Source organism: Phasianus colchicus, chromosome 9, assembly GCF_987193195.1.
Source record: "Phasianus colchicus chromosome 9, bPhaCol1.hap1.1, whole genome shotgun sequence".
Lineage (NCBI taxonomy): Eukaryota > Metazoa > Chordata > Aves > Galliformes > Phasianidae > Phasianus > Phasianus colchicus.
Window position 1 is genome coordinate 21,541,281 of NC_143444.1, and position 18,981 is coordinate 21,560,261.

Below are 18,981 nucleotides of genomic sequence, written 5' to 3' on the forward strand. Positions count from 1 at the left end.
TACACTAGTTTCCTATGAGCAGCACAAGGACTCTGTCAGATGAACACTGCAATATCCATAGTACACATGAATTTCTAGAGATACATATATTTGATTTAGTATAATAAAAATAAAATTTAAATCTTTAAAATTTTTTACGCTTACTGTGCCAGAGTGAAAGCTGTACAGGTGTAGGTTTATTTCAAAATATTTAATCATTTAGTTCATGAGAACAAAGAGATACAGATAAAGTTCATACATACTATTTGTTAATATTCACAAATAATCTTTTCCAAGACTAGTATTTTTGCTAAGCAAATATCCTCTCACAGCTGTATAAGAAAGATGATCCATGAGAGAGAACTAGTTAAAGAAATGCTTGGTAACCTGACAACAGTATTACTATCCAGAAGCAAACATTGATGCAGCAGCAAATGAAAGAAATAAAGCTACTTTTTTTCCCCAACACTAATAAAAGGGGAAAAAATGTATGTTCTTTGAAACTGCTTAGTTTTGGTGAATGCATTAGAAGTTTATAAGAATCAGGTAGCAAAAGGCAATGAATTGTTTGGACAGCAAATGTAGATTAAATATACTCACTTCTACACTTTCTTCTGCAATTGCATCTCCTGCTCCCAGTTTGATGGAACTACAGCTTGCTTCATCTTCCACTTGCCTGTTACGGAAAGTTAATGCCTGCTCCCATCGACGCAGTGCTTCTTCAAAGAGCTCCATACCTAGGGGAAGATCAGGAATGCCTCCATTCCATCAGACACACAGCTTTGGTATGTATTCATATTTTAGAGTCACAGGAAACTATATAGATAACATGCATGATTACAGCAGAAATGCAAGCTTTTAAAACAGCCATCTGACTTTTTAAGATGAAGAAACTCACAATATGGTAAAATCAACAAGGCTGTAGTATTTTTTCCTATTTACATTTAAAAACAAACTTATACCTTACTACCACAAATACAGGTTTTGAAAATACAGAATTTTGATTCCTAACACTAGATTAAGTAGGTTTTCATTAATTTATGGAAATGCTCTTAGGTACCCACAGGACACTGAAAAAAAATACTACAGTAATATTATGCAGGTGCCACTTTGTCATAAAAACAATTATTTACTTTCATTACTGGTAGATGCTGAATATTCTGATGATAACCTACCCATCAAATATAAGTTTTCAGGTGTAGTCACTGGAATATTAACAAGCTTAATATCCTCTTCATCTGCTTTATCCCAGGAATTAGAATTGGCACAAGCACAACTGTGACAGGAGGTGGCACTCTGAACCTAAAAATAAATATAGTGTAAAAACAACAAGATTTAGAAGCATTGTTATACAGAGTATCCTTAAGATTATGTTCCTACTGGAGTACATTATGGTCCAAGTCTTATCTACAGATTACCTCTTAAAAGATTTTAGGAAAGTGTAGTTATTAACAGGGCATGTATAATTGTTTGGAAAAACACACCCTAGTATTAACAGCAATGTTTTGGAAGTCTGCACTGCTCTTTTTCTAAAATATGAAAGTAATAATTGATTTACAATATTGTTCACCAAGTAAATCTGACTGTAGATTATTAAAAAATCGGAAAGAGTCTCAAAAATAACTGTCTAGAGTGATGTAAACCCACTTCCTAGGTACAACATTAAGAAATTACGCTGTATTAAACTTCTTGCTCTGTAAAGAGTTTCTAATTAGAGCTGCTGATCACTGAAACAAAGATCATCTGCACCCTGAAGAAGCCACACCACGGCATCTACAATGTAGCAGAGGTGCACAAGGAACCTTCATTTATTTTAGTATTCTGACTAGGGATTCAGTGGTTCTCACCTCCGTTCTTCTTTCTATCACCTTTGAACTGTACTAAGCCCTCTTTCCTATGGCATTTGTGCTAGTGAGTTTTATAACTCTAGAAGTTTTTAAGCATCTTTGGGACCTGTTGTTCCAGACTGCAAGTCTAGGAGGAGCTAATGTGGCTGAGAAGGTCTTACTACCTCTCTACATTCAGGTTTTTCTGGTACTCGTGTCAATTCTAATGTTTGGAGATTCAATCCAACTCACTAACCTAACAAGAAAGCATTCAATCTTGATTTATTACAAGTGATTTTACTGCCAAGTCAGTAAGCTCACTTGACTCTCTAAAAGGTCTAAAATGCATCAAAGCTGTGTGTGTATATTTATACTACATTTATATACGTATACACACATATATACGTACACACACATATACATAGGAATGTGTAACTGAGTGCGAGATACAAGGGGAATCCTGCTTTCAGCTGAATTGAGTAGCATAGTTTTGGCTCACTCCATCTCACGAAACTGGATTCTTATGAAGTTGTTTAGACACAAGACAGGGAAGGTCAGAGGGACAGAATCAATGGGCTGTCCCATTTACTTTACAGTTGCATAAAATCTCTGACAAAAACTATTTCCACACTGTAGAAAGTATAATAGCTTCTTCCACAAAGAGGTCATCTGCTCAGTCAGCCCCTCTATCCTTCAGAGGCAGTGTATACAGCTTATTCAGAAAAGTTGTTTCAGCTCAATGAAACCTTTAGGAGTGACCCCAATACAGGTTGACACTGAAATGCCTTAAAACACTTCTACTTACCGAGACCAGACTCTGAACTGAGCCAGAGTATTTACTGAAAAGCCCTCCATTTGCATAGATACATGACTGTGATCCTTTTTCCTTGGCAGAGCTCAGAGAAAGAGTCAAGTTTTGTCGGCTACTGGAACAACTTGAACCTATTAGATAGAACATTTTCAGTTTGTAGAAGCTTTAAAACTAGCAGATCTTATGTTAGCAAGAACTAGCAAGAATTAGCAAGAACTGTTTCCAATCATTTCAATTCTTTCACTTATGCTTCTATGTCAGAAGTTACAAATTAGAATAGTCCACATCCCTGACAATAAGCATGCATTTTAAGCATAGTTATTTTTCCATTCCATAAAGTTTAGATTTGCTTTTGTTACCTTTGATGTACATCCCCAAGAACTGCATATCCAATTGTTATTCGATTGTTGATGAAATTATTGATGAAATATACTTTGTTTCAAATTTAAAGTTAAAACATTAAAATCAAGAAGATGACTAGCTAACTTATAAAACAATAACTCTGTTTCTAACAATTTCTACTTCAACTGTTCAAACCTCCTCAACATTAAAGGAAAATGGCTTCATTATATTGTTACATACACTAACCCCTTCACATCCCTTTCCTCCCACCAAGGCAAACAAAAAGACTTTGGAGCTCCTTCATGTACCTTTCTCCGATGCAGATGCCTTGGTACATTCTAATAGTAGATGACCTGGCTCCCACTGGGACACTTGCTTGTTTTTCCTTCCACGTTTTCTTTTGAAATGATGGGCCAGAAAAATGACAGATATTGCACTCACTGCTGTGACTGTGAACAGCTTCTTTAAACCAGGTGAAAGTTTTATCTGAAAGTTAAAGAATGTGACTTCATTGGAAATCCATGCTTCTTCACTCTGGACTCCTTTTGGTGTGCTCAACCTGGGTAACTAAGGAACTAAGAGATTCTGTTCTCACATACCCTGAGAAACAATTATTATTATTGACAAATTGCTTCTCAAATTTTGTGATGGCCAAGTGAGAGCCAAAGGGATTGGTAGGACATCTGCACTGAGAGCCAAACTGTATATCACAAATCCTTTTCAGTTATTTGCCACATGAATAATAGAAAAAAAATCATTTTTGAGCCATATTTTGCAAAGCCAAATAGAAGCCTTTTTTACTCCTTTCTGTGTATTACAACAAGAGAACGTGGCTCACCCTTAAATATGCTTATTCTCTGAGGGACATAACTGCAGTGTTAGTATTTTCAAGTAATTCTGATGTTTTTCACTCTATCACTTATCAAACATGGTTACAGGCAACTAGCACCTCTTTTCTCTGAATCTCTATAACTAATGACAGCAACTCCCCCCTGCCTGTGTCTTGAGGGTGCTCCAGGGACACGTCTTATATTCCCTGCATACAAGGAGCGTCAGCTTCACAACACTCACAGCCTACCAACCTGAAAACAAAGGTCAGAATGACCATACTCTTTACTCAGACGTGAGGGACTGCTATCCACACTGCTATTTATACAGCAGTATATCAAGGAAATAAATCACACAAGGTCCATTTACGAAAGAAAATTCTGTAATTAATAGAGCCTTAATATTATATTTGACAATCTTTCCATGCATAAAACAAACACAAACAGCAAAAAAAAAAAAAGAATCTGGTTCTATTTTTTATAAGAATCACTGCCTCATTTTAGTAATTTGTCACTCATTTAATCAAGCAGAAGTGACTCAGTAGCAAGAAGTACACTATTTGATTTCTGATTAAGAGTAATCATTTAGATTAACTTGGAGAGTGGTACTGCCAGTCTTCGAGACTGCACTCCATACTGTTTCCCAAGATTTAACCAACTGCTATGTTTAGTTTTTAACCACCTAGAATTTCTACAGAAAGGATAGCTCAAGTATTTTGATTATACAAAATGAAGACACACAAACATTGCAGAAAAAGCCATCTGCTTAGTCTGATATATGATGATACACCATCAGCAGGAAAAGATAAATGAAAGTTACTCTAGCTACTAAGGCCAAGATGCTCCTCACAAATTTAGCTCATATTAAGATCAGAAGAGCAAGTACAATATTACAATTAAACTTTAAAAATGTATCACAAGTCACAATACTCAGATAACGTGTGCATTACCTGTGTGAGAGAGTGATACCAGGACACGGGAAGGTGAAATGCCCGTAGAGCCACTGTCTTCAGAGAAAAGCGTGCCTCGGTAACAGCCTCCTCTGACATGGCTCCTTCTCTCCCATAACCTCTTTAAGTGGAATTACGTCAAAAACATCAGTCACAGATGTCCTGTGAATACTGTCAAACAAAGGATGAAGAATTATGCAATGCAAGCCCAGGACAACTTTCTTCTACAGGCCTGCTGTCCTCAGATAACAGGTACCTGACTCGTCTGAGCGATGCTCGTGCAGAGGGATTCCTGCTTAATGAAAAAGGAGTGCGTTGCTGGCTCGGCTCCAGCCCGTTGAAACTGTTTTCTGCAAAGGGCTGTGTGTCTAAGGAAGGACCTACAGAGGGCCGTCTGCTTTATTACCCAAAAACTCACTGCTTATATCCTCCACAATACACACAAGACAGCTCTATGATGGCTACTGTCAGCAGACCACACGCACCAGCTCAAAGAGTTCAGCGGCAGACAGGAAGGTTCTCACTAAGAGATTCAGCGTATCTACAGACACGCGATAAGGAATAAATACCACAGCCTGACGTAACCTCACTCTGTGAGAGACCACCACCCTCCCCCGATGCTGAACACGGCGCAAACCTCCAACCGCACCTCAGCGCAGGGTGACAGCGAGGGCCAAGCCGCGCGCGCAGAAGCGGGAGCCGCGCCCGAGGCGTCCCCGCAGGGCAGCTCTCTGCCCGGACAGGCAGCCCGGGAGCTCCGGGCAGGGACGCCGAGCCGTGCGGCGCTCCGCCGGCCCGAGCGGGTGGCACCCGGCTCCCGCGCTCCTCGGCACCCAGCCCAAATCCCGGCTACGAGCCGAGTCCCGCTGCGGGTGCCGCCCTCGGTTACCTGTAGCAGCAGCCACGAGCCTCCTCCGGGCGGCTCCCTCCCCGCTCCCGCCGCTGCTAGGAGACGGAGCGGATCCGCTTCCGGGCCGGCGCGGAGCGGGCCGAGGTCGGTCGGGAGGCGGCTTCTATCACGTGAGGACGACCCGCGCCGGCCATCTTTTCGCAGGGCAGCCTTCCCCTGCAAGCGGCCGGGCGGGGCGGGGCGAGAGCCTGCGGCCGCCATCTTTGTGCGGGGCGCGCCCGGAGCGGCCGCATCCGGTGGGTGGCCGTCCGCCTGCGCGTAGGGGGCGCTGTGCCCGCGGCCCGGCTGCGGCGCCGTTGCGGTCACCTCTTCGCCGCGGCCTGCGGGGTGGCGGAGCGGCGTCCCCGGGGCCTGAGGCGCGGCCTCAGCGGGGGCGGGGCGGCCGCGGCCCGGTTCGGCTGTGGGCTCGGTGCGCTCTCACAGTAAGAGGAGGAACGGGGGCGGTTTCGGCGCCCTGAGGGGATAGGAGGCGGGCGGGCGGTGGCTGCGTCCGGACTCGGAGTGCGAGGCGGCCCGGCCCCAGCCATCGCTGTGCCCAGCAGGCCGGGCCGGGCCTTCCTGGTGGGCTCGGTGTCTGAGGGCTGTCTGCTGGGTGGTGTGGGAAAGAAGGTGTGGGTTGAGGGCTTTAGAAGGCAACGTAACGTAAGTATTGTGTAACCTCGTAAGCGGGTTAACTCTCGGTTCGAGCTTTTTTTAATGTCCTTTCGGCGATTTAGCACTCCGGTATTCAGTTCATCAGTTATGACTTATCGTTTTCAGTGTAACCTTTGCACTCTGTCATTTGTCCGCCTGCTTTCAAGCTTAATTCTAAAGATACGCTTCCCAAAGAAAAACTGACTTTTTAAACTGTCGTAGGTGGAATTGTAGAATCGTGTAATCAGGGTTCTAAGAATCATGTTAAAAATGATGTTTATCTATCTATCTATTTTTATATGTTCAGGTCCTTGGTTAAATCGTAGGCCATAACCATGTGCGAGATAGCGCAGTGTGTAAGTGTAGGCACACATTTTTCTTTCCTATATTTCAGATTTAGTATTGGTTGTGTATTACAAAAAATTTCTTCTCCGTAAAAGCGGTGATGCGCTTGCACAGCTGCCCAGGGAGGTGGTGGGGTCACCATCCCTGCGGGTGTTCCAGATCTGTGGGGATGTGGCTCTGAGTATTGGTGGTAGATTAGTCTGACATAATGACCTTAGAGGTCTTTTCCAACCTTAATGATTTTATGAAACAATACGAGGGCAAACATCTAATGAAAGTGACTCAGTAACATCGTGTCTTGCTTGGTGAGTAGCTCTTGTTGCCTGGATCCAGGCACCAGGTCTTAAAAATATGGACTGAGTAACAGAGTAGAAAGGAATAGGATGTGAAACTAAGGAGTGGTCTTCCTTTGGTCCTTTTGATTACCTTTGTTTTATTACCAAACTTTTTCAAGTTTAATAAAAAATAAGATTTTTTTTGTTTTTCATGCATTGTTGTTGTGGAGTTATAGGCTGTCACAGAGTTCTTTAAAATGTTGATTAAAAAATGTACATCTTAAACATCTGAATACATACATCTGAGGCATAGGGCGTGTGCAGTTTGCAGTGAATGTTGGTGTTGTGGTTTTTTTTTCTGAGCATGAAGAATATTTGTGCAGTAATTAATTACTGAAAGCTACAGAGCTCTTTACTATTTAAGTCATTAAACACCCAGATACAGAATCGCATCCCTGCGCCACTCTTTCTTGGTTATTGATACTGAAAGAGAAAATAAACACGACTGTTCCAGTGTGTCAGTAGTGGAATAACTCAAGTGTAGATGGAGAATCCTGAGTTTAGTGCTAACTGGCTAAATACACTGTTATTCAGAGCTGTATGGTCGAAGTAATTAAAGCCTATAATGAAGATACAGTTACTGCTTGAAGCAGCTGTTGTCTTCAGAATAATCCTTTTGTTCTTAGTCTTCCTCCAGCATTCCGCAATTGAGTTCTGTTTTTGTTTTGTGCACAAAACTTGAAATTTATTTGACTGGGATTTATGCAAGATTAGCTTTTTATAATTATATTTCAATTTCTCAAATTATTTCATTTAGACGTGTTCATAGGGCAGGTATTCAAGTGTGTGGGAGCAGCCCTGTAAAATGATCTGATTAAAGGGCTCTGGGGACATCAGCTGAATGAAAATATTTGTTTATTTCAACATCTGTTGAAATGTTAACTGCCACGATTAGATGAATGGAAACATTGATTTTTAGCTTTTATTAAAAAATTAGAAACCAACAGAAGCAACTATTTAAAATCTACCATGTTTTTTAAGAAATATTTTGGTAAGCTTTCAATGTTACCTGAACTCTTAGTGTTTAATATTTTTTCTGTGTGCATATACAGGCCTTCTCTGGTGTGTACCACAAAAGTCTTATAATGCCATGGAATTCTGCTGAATAATTAATAACTTGTTGGTAATGATGCTTTAAAATATTGTTCATGCTTTTGTGATGGTTTATATGAGGTTTTTTTGTTTGTTTCTTTGTGTTGGTTTTGCAGTCCCAATGGTGAGCAATAGTTATTAAGTAAATATCTGGCAGAATGAGTTGAAGTTCATCCTACATTCATTGCTTTTTATTGCTTGGAATATTTCATTCAGAAATGCACTTTTGTAAAGTAACTAAGCCTAAGGTAAAGTAAGTAAGCCATTATACCAAGCCTTAAATCAGCTTTAATTCACAGTGACAACTTCTAAGATAAGGTTTTATTTGAAACTCACTCATCCATTTTTAACATTTGTGTAGACATTGCAAAATGTACGAGACAAAACGTGCATAAATCCTTCTGTTTCCTTTCTGGAAAGGAACTTTACATTTCAAACCAGAATTTCCAGTATGACAAAGTTGATGAGTTTTTGCCTGAAAAACTGTTGTTTTTGTATTTGAAGTCTTTCAGCAATACTGCAAACAGACACAAGCTGAGAAAATATTTTTCCTTCTGCAACCTATATTCAAGAATAATGCTCTTTAAAGGTTCTTTCATTGATCAGGGAAGAGAATTTAGACATAATTTGGTCAAAAATCCCAAATTATTTACTGTTGTGTTTCTAGTCTCGTGGCCTTAGGTCTTTTATCGTAAAGCTGTTGACATGCAAAAAGATTGAAAGATACACGTGCATGCTTGAATGTGTGTGTTCATGTCATATATATCTATAAATATTTCTATTAAAATATTTTATACATTCATATGTAGATGTGTGTGTATATATATATATGGATGAGACAAATCTTCATATGCCTTATGTTATTTTTATAGGTATAGTATATAATTGCAATATATAAAGCATTTATATAGTATGGTAAGAACACATTAAAAAAACATCTTCAGTAATCGGAGGAAACTGGAATGACAAATGTCTTATTACAGGACAGCAGAAATGAAGACAAAGTCAAAGATAAAAAGCTGGAAGTTTACTAGGAAGTGTGTATGAGATGCTTACTAGACAAAGTTTTCTTCCCAGTCTCCCAGAGCCTTGGATTACTCAGTACTGAAAGCAGTGGTTGGTCATGCAGGGGAAGAAGCAAGTCTAGAGCTGCCAAAGCAAACAAGAGAAGTGGAAAGACAGTGCCAACGATTGCAAACAGTTAGAAGAAAGTGCATTGCTGAGTTAGGTTGGAAGTTTACTTGCGTGCGTTGGTAAAGGAAAGTGAGATTGGATGGATAATTGGGCAGTGAAGGCTTTAAGGCTTCTTGGGCTTCAGAGATCAGGGTATCAATAGCAATTGTTTAAGTGGCAAAACTGGAGCGAAAGTCACCTGAGTACTTATGTGAACATAATGTAGCCAAGTTCAGTTTTTTAAATTGAAATAATGATGGAAAAGTGAATGTATTTAGCATCTCTTATTTCTGATGTTTCTGTGTCTGCACCAGGGTTGTTGGAAGAACTCGAGCAATAGAGAAGTTTGCTGGGCATTCAGTACTACACGTGAGTTATGAGTTTCAGCTTGCTTTTGGTATATCATGTGCCTGCTATCTAATATGTGTCTTTGTAAATAAATAAAAGCAAGATAAAGTTTCATTCTGCCTTGAAAAGCGGGTCATGTGGCTTTAGCACACTTCAGCAGTATTGTTTAATAACACTTTCCGTAACACACAATCTTGAGTAGGCTTGAAAGCTGCCACTTTCTTTTTTTGCCTTTTGAGTGCCATGGTGGAAGCCAGGAAGATGAGTAGTTCAGTCAAATGGCTTTGCTCCACTCATTTAGGTTTATGTCCTAAAACTCAGAAAAATAGAGGATTGCATTTTTTTTTTTAGAACTCAGCTATATTAGCTATATTTAATTTGGATTGTTGGTTCCCTTACTTTTAATGAGTTATTTATTTTAATATTTTTAAAAGGCACATTCTTGTAAAGATTGTATATTAGATTTCTACTATTGCTGCATACTGTAAGGAATTGGGTTTTACTCATTCTCAGTCCTGTTGAAATGTGCCTTCTTGGTCTTGGGAATTCCAGCTTCTGGATCTAGGAAAATAAAGCGTCTGAAAATGGCATCGCTCAGCAGCAATTGCCCACACCTGGAATCTGTTGGCGAGATAACAAAAGAGGAACTGATACAGAAGTCTCATGTGAGTTGTAGCACATTCCTTCCTTCCTATCTCAGCTAAATCTCCTCCTGAATTTAGTTGCACAGCTCATCATGTATTGCTGGGCATAAAATGCAAAAAAAAAAAAAAAAAAAAAAAAAAGCTAAATATGGATTAAAATCTTTTTGTGTTGCTGTAATAAGGTTTAAACTAAATGTGGTACAAATAATGGACTTTAAAGGTGAAAGTCTTTTTTTCATGCTTAATGTTTAAGAGTATATTTCCCATCAGTGTTTTTTGAAAGCAAGTGATGTTTTAATGGAAATATCACTTAAAAGAGATACGCAAAACTTCATTGGATGCTGCTGTTGTGGAAGTGCAGTTACTTAGAATGTGGAAGTGTAACTATAGAATAGGTAGTATAACTGATGTTTTGAGTGGAAATTGTAATGGAGAAATGATTTTTGTTGGATCACAGTTTATTTTCTATGGAGGAGCCACAGGTTGAAAACCTGTCTGAACTCTTGCTAGTATTAATAAAGAGAACAAAAGATTTTGTAACTTGTTTTAATAACTGGGAAATGATGAAAAGTCAACCCTTTTCTCTCCACAGTATTTCTTTGTAGAAGTGGAGCAGTTGTTTGCTGCTGAGGGGAGTAGCTTTTCTCCAGTGTCGTATCTTCTTTGTAAAACTTTGCAGGGAGTGTTGAATGTATGGAAATAGGAATGTGCAAGTGTTACAAGTTCTATTTTCGTTTCTCTTGATGTTAAATTGATAAGCAAGACTAATTTTGATGATAATGTAACATGAAATATATTTATGCTTTATTTAGAGGAACGTTTCTTCAGATGAAATCTCAGAGCTATAGGATTTCACTAGAAATACATGAAGCTTAAAACTGGTTTAAGAGAAACAAAAGTTGAGCTAGTATCAACACATTTCTTTTTTTCTATATTAAAGATTAGTTGATGGTTGAAATTCAGTTGATAGTTGGTCTTACGGTATTTTCTCTTAGTTTTTCTTGAGGTTGTGGTTTACTGATGACAGTGAATAAAAATCAATCTTTGCTTGTGTGTTTAACTGAACAGGGCACTTGTCAGGACTGTAAAGTTAGAGGACCCAACCTTTGGGCATGCTTGGAGGTAAGTGGCTCAATTGTAATCTTTTGCTGGAAGGCTACAGATAGAAGTTGGTAGTGTTTTTTGTTGATGGAAGGAACAACTACACTGAAGTTCTCTTTCTTGCAACTTACTGTGTTTGAAATGAGATTTTTTACAAGAAACCAGCATATTAAGATTTCTTCCTGTTTTATAGCTTAAAGAAAAAAAGTAAATCTTTCCATCGTGTCTGTAGATAATAAGATAAGATATTGTTCCTGAATAAATTAAGCTACTTTTTCTAACCTCTTACAATTTTTAATAACAGCACCTAGCAGTAAATGCTGGCTTCGTAAGACTATCAAAACAGATACTCTGAATTTTGATTCTTAAAAATAAGTAGTACTCTCCCCCTTTTTTAAACATGTAGAAACATCCTTCAAACTGAATTTTGTACTGTATTTACGCTATATATAGTTCTATCTAAAATATATTGTTATCTTTTTCTTTCTGTCTGCCAAAAAAAAAATAAAATTAGTATATTTAAATAAAAAAGATAGGAAGGAAAAACAGCCACGTTTAATGTCTTTTTCTTTGATTTGAAGTTTAATTACATATAAAAATCCTCTTGGCGATAGCAAGACAAGTAGGAAGAAGTGTTGAGGGATGCATGAACCTGGCAGGTGGGGAAATGCTGTGAAGCTTAAAGCTTGTTTTTTATTTCTCACTTAGAACTCTTGGACTCTTATTGAAAAACTTAATTTCATACCAACATTTCCAGTTGACTTTTCTGATTACAGTAGTACATTTAAAGTTTCATGCTGTGATACATCTCTTGGATGAATTAGCATCTTGTCTTCACCTTTTGTGCATAGAAAAACAGCGAGCACATGGTGAGATCCCAGCATGTTAACTGTCTGTAACCTAACCAACACCTGTGATTATTTAATGTAGAAATTTGACTGTCCAGCTGCAATTTGATTGCATAAATTAACATGCTTAGAGCACTATACAGATAACATGCTGCACCCTCTTAAAGAATTGTCTTGACTCATGCAAATGAGGAATTAATGAAAACTGCTTGAAGATTGACAACTGTGAGATTTCATATCCAACTCAGCCAAATATGTTTTGCAATTAACAAAATTAAACTCAACAATTGAAGTTAACAACTGCTTTGGATCTTTTAATTAAAATGTAGTGAGCACCTAGCCATACAGTGCCAGAAACTTTTAAATAAAGGTAAAGAATCAGTGAGTAGTGAGACAATTCTATGACAAATAGGCCTTGTATATAAGGGTATAAGTGTATAAATGCATTTTTATATAAATGTCATGCTTCTGTTTTGTAGTGCATTAGTGTTTTTGACACTGAGCTAACTTAATATTTTCTGTCACAGTCTCTATCAAATAAGGAGATGTAAAAAGATATTTTGACTTCAATTTGAACTAAAATATCAAAATGGCAAAAAAAAAAAAAAAAATCCAGAAATACTAACTGTCTGATGCTCTCCACCAGTGTAAAGAGTTGAGTTAAATCTTGCAGCATTCTTATTTAGCTTCAGGTAATATTTATTTTAACACTTACTCTGCATGTCTCTTGATTTCTGTAAGAACCTGCAAGTTTGAAATGGTACTGCATTTAAAATGGACTGGCAGTGTGCTCCTATTCTGTAAACCTGTTTGATGCCACTTTTTAATTCTGTATACTTTATATCTTATTCAACAGAACAGATGTACGTATGTTGGCTGTGGTGAATCCCATGTCGATCACAGTACCACCCATTCCCAGGTAAGTGTATTTGCTAGTAACACAGTAGCTTGAAATAATGAAGAATAATCACAGAACTTTCTTACCCTGTTTAATGAAGTCAATAATATATGTTGGCATAACACTTTATTTTTGTTTTTTCACTTATAGGATCACTTTTTACTGGCTAAGGGATGTGTGAAAAAAATCTTTGTGCAGCTGCATAATTATTTATGTAATTCTGAACGTAGAGCTCCTATAAAGACTTTGGTGAATATTAAAAGGAATAGTAAAATAAGCACAAAAAAAAAAACCCACCCACATAAACAGTGATACTTTTCAAGATCTGTAGACTTCTTGAGTACTTCAAGTTTTATGCTGTGCTTTCATCTGCCTTCATGGGATTATGGTTGCCTGATGAATGAGAGGAGGGAAGTTGTATTAACGAAGATAGAGTAAAACAGATGTTAAAAGCAGTGATTCTTAATTCATGAAACTGGTGCTTTGTTTCTGTGCTATGGTCCCTGTTATAGTGGCTTCAGATAAAAACCCTGTAAATCAAGCTGAACACGTCCTCTCCTGCTAGATTTTGATTTTTAGATCCAGGTTGGTAGGAACAGTGGTGTGTGTGCTGTATGTTTGCCAGCATGCTGAGTTCTGGCTGGGCTGACCAGCTTGAGTGCATCTGTTTGGATCTTAAATTTGTGGTTTCTTCAGTGCACATACATGTGTGACTGGAGCCTTTGCCAAAATTAAGCAAATAAGCTACATCACTTTTTCTTAACAAATAGGAGAAGGATTTGGGGATCCTGATAGATGAAAAGCTGGATGTGAGCCAGCAGTGTGCTCCTGCAGCCTCGAAGGCCAGCTGTACCCTGGGCTGCATCAACAGAGGGGTGGCCAGAAGGGTGAGAGGTGTTTGTCCCCCTGTGCTCTGCCCTTATGAGGCCCCATCTGGAGTACTGTGTCTGGGCTGGGGCCCCCAGCACAGGAGGGATATGGAACTGTTGGAGTGGATCCACAGGAAAGCCATGGAGCAGCTTTCTTGTGAAGGAAGATTAAAGGAGTTTGACTTGTTTAGCTTGGAGAAGGCTCCAGGGAGACTTGTTGCAGCCTTCCAGTACTTGAAGGGAGCTTACAAATTGGAGTGGGACCAACTTTTTACATGATTAGACTGATAGGACAAGGGGGAATAGATTCAAACTAAAAGAGGGGAGATTTAGGTTAGATGTTAGAAATTTTTTACTTAGAGGGTGATAAGCCACTGAAAGAGTTTGCCTAGAGAGGTTGTGGATGCCCCATCTCTGGAGGCATTCAAGGCCAGGTTGGATGGGATCCTGGGCAGCCTGATCTAGTGGTGAGCAGCCTTGCCATGGCAGGGAAGCTGTAACTAGATGACCTTTAAGGTCCCCTCCAAACTAAGCCATTTTATGAATATGCTGAGGTTGTTTTATTAACATATCCTACTCACTGGCTTTCTGATTAAATGAAATTCATGCCACCAATTTACAATTCATCTGTTGCGGAAAATAAATTGAGGGCTGCACACTGTAAAATTTTTGGTTTCTAATAATACTGAGGAAGAAAACAAGCAACCAAAAAAATTCCTTAACTCTACAACTGATGAATATTAATGAACAAATAGTGTGCTTGCTTCTAAAAGTATGTTTTGATTGCATTTTACCCCCACTTCCGGCTTTTTTTTTCTGACGCAGAGTCTACTGCGTGTCTATAGACATCAGTATTGGATTAATATAAATCAACATACAAGTGTACCTCTTTAACAAGCTTTTTAAGCTGAATCATAGTTCTTTATATAAAGTCTTATAAAGAAGTCACTTATTGTGCAATTGGAGGGCTACTTAATAAAACTATAGTCCACATTTAATATTAAGAAACATCATTATTTTACAAGACCATATTAAGAAATGGAACTTGGAAGTCAGGCATCCTTGTAGCTGCAGTATTATTTTCCTAATTTGTAGAAAATCTTCATCTAAAAGCTGGTCAGTGCTGCCATGTACACTGAAGGGTGATGAAAATCTTTGGAGTTTAATAGCAGTTGTGTGTGATCTTACAGTAAGAAAAGAAGTTCATGAAAGAAAGGTGAAAGTTACAACAGTGAAAATATTCTCCATCAAAATTTTGTGTCCATAATATGAAGCTGTCATATGAAGAAATAATTGAGTCTAGAATTAGTGTTTGTTTTGATAAGAGCAGTTCTTACTGTAAATGGACTAAAAATCTTGTATTACTCTTCTAATTGCTTGTTAATTGACCAGTGGCCTGAATTTTATACAGCAAATCAGTAGACTAAAACATCATCCTTACAGTGTGGGAGGAGATTGCTGTTATGACCAATAGCAGACATACTTGGAAAATGAGTTTACTGCAAAATGTAATTCTTCTGACTACAGTCAGTTTTCTTGATTTTATAATTATAAAAAGAAGTATATAACACGTGTGATGGTGGCTTGGAGACTGATTGTATGTTGTTTCTAATTTGAGTGGCTTATGCTAATAATGTATTGCAGCATGTTCTAAAATTGTACTAACCAAGTTGCTATAAATATTAAATATCTTAACATGGACATTTATTTCATTATTGAAAGATCCAGTATTTTAATACTTCTGTTATTTAATTATGCTAAATCTGTGAATCATATTCTTGTTTTTTTGCCTGTTTCAGGAGACAAAACACTGTCTAACTGTCAACCTTACTACGCTCCGTGTTTGGTGTTATGCCTGTAGTAAGGAAGTGTTCCTGGATAGAAAATTAGGATCTCATTCTCCATTGCCCAATGCAAGACTGACTCAGACACAAGAAAATAGTGTGCAGGTATTTTTTTTTTAACCCAGTGAAATGGACAGCTGTAGCTTTGCAATAAACTTTGTGACTTCTCTTGTGAGACTGACTTTTCTTAATTCTTGTGACTATACTTTCTGCTCATTTCTCTCCATTTTTATAATTTTTTTTCTGAGGAGACAGTGCCAACCTTATATGTTTAGACTCTGTAATCTGTGCTTCCTAAGAACGCTGTTTTCATCTTATAGCCTGATCATTTATTAAAGTAAAATAACTCTTAAGATACAGAAAAAGTACTGGGTTAAATTTAAGGCTGCGAGATGGGAATGGTTCACCTATGCTTCCAATTCTTTCATCTCTTTTAAATGTATAGTTGTTCAGCATATATCTGGAAAATGGGTGTTATTTCTTTATTGTGTTTAATGTGCTTACATAAAACTGATAAAAGTGCTGTATTTCTAACAATATCTTGTTTGGGGAATAGAGTTTTGGGAAAGATGATATGTAAGTTGTGTGCAGTGTTTTACTATTGAAGATGGAAGTGGGACAGAAAGATGAGTCGTTTTTTCAGTACATGCCAGTGTCTCAATTGGAGTTGTACCATTGGATTTTTTTGTAACATCTGCTAACTAGAATTTGTAGTGACTTGATATAAAGCAAAGTCTAGACTTCTGAACTTCTGCACTGTGACACTTAACCTGGTTTAGTCTGCCAAAGAAATAGGTACGATATGCAGAGAAATCAGCAGGACTTCGTCTATCTCACGCTTTGTGTAGAATTTCTATGTGCTCACAAAAAGAGCCTGTCAGGCAGTAATTGTTTGCCTGATAATCTATTTATGTGTTTGTATATTTTTGTTTCTAGCAGTTTAATTTGTCTTAAATGTAGTGAGCCATCTGGTGGCATATCAAAATCACAAACTGTAGCCTTGATGTGATAGCTTCTGTCAAGGAAAGAAAACACTACAGCTTGCTTTGTTTCTGTCCTTCAGCTATTGTCATAAAATCATGCAATACTGTAGCTGCTAATATGAAAACAAAGATGTATTATTTCATGGTAAAATCTATTAATTGTGCAATCCTGGTATGCTCACTTCATGGACAGTAAGATTTTGAAATTCCTTCAAGTTGTTTTAGTTACTAATTAGCAAAGTTAACAGGGAAGGATAAATACAAATACATACACTTTTTTCTTTTTCTCCTCATAAGGATTTTAAAATACCCAGTATTCCCACACTGAAGATTCCATTATCAGCAGTATTTGATGACCTTGATATCGAAGTGGAAGAAGATGAGTTAAAGACTAGAGGTGATGAAAGTAAAATCCAACACTTTATTGATCTTTACTGCACGTGTCCATTTCCAAGTCTGTTCTCCAGTTATATATTAGTTCTGTTCTAACTGGAATTGTTTCATTACATTGAACTGGTATCACAAAGGATATGCGTATTTGTTAGAAAGTATTTCTAACTGTCATTTTCTTAGTAATGCCTGACCAGTAGTAATTTTCCTAGTAATACCTGACGTAGACTTTTAAGGTGTCGCTTTTGAGAATCTAATGCATGTGTGAAGGCAGTTTGTTTTCCTTTAGAGACAGTAAGAGTTCTGATATACAGATCTCGAATTTGTCATTTACTCATGTGCTGTTGTTGTTCTCCCCGGCAAGTCTGCTGGCATTGACCGAAAAGCCTACTTTGCCCCTTCTGTTGTCTGGCACAGTCTTTATGGATATATCACCACCCCACTAATTTGCCATCTGCCCTAAACTCATTAAACCATGTGTTTTATTCCTAGTTATTTTCTTTCCTGCCAATGTGTATATATGAGTTTTTTATTATCCTATGAGTATTTCTGGGAATGTAAATTGTATGGAAGTAATGTACAAATAGAATTGTGCTATACTTCCTAGTAACATTGATGTGATTATGTCCATACACCTCAAATTTGAAGAAAAAAGCTAAAAATTCTTTCTGTATGTTTTTGATGAAATAAGCATTGAAATATTTCATCGTGAGGAAAGAAATCTCTTCAAAAACTTCACTTCTAACATTGCAGGCTGTTGTCTTATTTCTTTTAAATAGCTGCAGGTATTTCAACAGTCATAGTTCAGGATTATTATTACTTTCACATTTAAGAAAGAATGACCTCCTTTCTGTAGTGAGTCTTGGAAGGGACTAAGAGTATACAGGCTCAGATGTGGGACACAGGACTGTATTTCTACACAGACAGAAACCTTTTACAGTGAGAAAATCCCTTTAATTAAAAAAAAAGTGTACTTTTCAGTTGAACTTTCTAATATACGTAAATCCATTAAGTTTTACTTTTCTGTTATGGACCAGATGAGGGTTAGCCTTATATTTAAAGGATTCTGTTAGAATCAGTGATGTTGATTGCTAAATGTAACTTTATCTGTCTTACTGATTCTGTATTGGTGTTATTATTTTCCCACACAGCAGCAAATTTATTTTGAGGTGAATTAGTTTATTAATTTTATGCTTCAGTAGCCCTGAATAGCAAGTGGTTCAGATGAATTTTTCCCTGAATTGAGATTGTATGATAATTATGACTTCTTTGAATAGCCCCTCCTCAAATTAGAGAGCATTTCTGCTTGCCTCTGCAATCACTGAAAGAATATGTTAGTTGTAGCTTTTATGTGTGTGGGAAAACTATATGTGAATATCAGTCAAGAAAGTAAACAAACTGGGCTTGAAAATAAATTCTTTGTGGTAATCTAAATTAAGCAGTCTGTGTATAACAATAAGGGTATGTAATTGGCAGAGAAAAAGACTGGTTCTAATTTAATTATGGCTCTGGTAATGGGTAGTCACATGGCAAGTACATTTTGAGTGTTTACTATCATATTTAAATGTTAACATGAACTTGACGAAAGAGTTAAATCTTCATTTTGATTATTTTGGTAGTATGACTAACTATTTTGAACGCAGCATAGAAACAATTTAACTGAATGTGCAAATCATGCAAGTCCTACTAAAGTGTGTTTGACAACTATTTTAAAATGACACTCTGCAACTGTCATAAAACAGGAAGAATTAAGATGAAACATAATCTGCTTTTCTGAAGTGTTTTACCCACTACCAAAATGCTAATTACTTTTTCTATATAGTAATCTAGACA

At 37.6% G+C, this 18,981-nt stretch overlaps 2 protein-coding genes across 7 annotated transcripts in view; one reads left to right on the plus strand and one right to left on the minus strand.

Moving 5' to 3' along the window:
* The window catches only part of MIGA1 (mitoguardin 1), a 33,506-nt gene extending 27,701 nt beyond the window's left edge, over positions 1–5,805 (minus strand). For all 3 annotated transcript variants that reach the window (XM_090146494.1, XM_031600553.2, XM_090146495.1), the window contains exons 1-6: positions 5,625–5,805; positions 4,736–4,906; positions 3,267–3,444; positions 2,611–2,747; positions 1,155–1,281; positions 580–716 (exon numbers count right to left, since the gene is read on the minus strand). In XM_090146494.1, the coding sequence (XP_090002620.1) occupies positions 580–716; positions 1,155–1,281; positions 2,611–2,747; positions 3,267–3,444; positions 4,736–4,834 (678 nt within the window). In that variant the 5' untranslated portion in view covers positions 4,835–4,906; positions 5,625–5,805. The remainder of the gene's footprint in view (positions 1–579; positions 717–1,154; positions 1,282–2,610; positions 2,748–3,266; positions 3,445–4,735; positions 4,907–5,624) is intronic.
* Positions 5,806–5,891: 86 nt separating this feature from the next.
* USP33 (ubiquitin specific peptidase 33) overlaps positions 5,892–18,981 on the plus strand; it is a 36,260-nt gene continuing 23,170 nt past the window's right edge. For all 4 annotated transcript variants that reach the window (XM_090146462.1, XM_090146464.1, XM_090146461.1 and 1 more), the window contains exons 1-7: positions 5,892–6,287; positions 9,538–9,592; positions 10,124–10,236; positions 11,284–11,337; positions 13,021–13,083; positions 15,731–15,880; positions 17,056–17,155. In XM_090146462.1, coding sequence (XP_090002588.1) covers positions 10,156–10,236; positions 11,284–11,337; positions 13,021–13,083; positions 15,731–15,880; positions 17,056–17,155 — 448 coding nt within the window. In that variant the 5' untranslated portion in view covers positions 5,892–6,287; positions 9,538–9,592; positions 10,124–10,155. The remainder of the gene's footprint in view (positions 6,288–9,537; positions 9,593–10,123; positions 10,237–11,283; positions 11,338–13,020; positions 13,084–15,730; positions 15,881–17,055; positions 17,156–18,981) is intronic.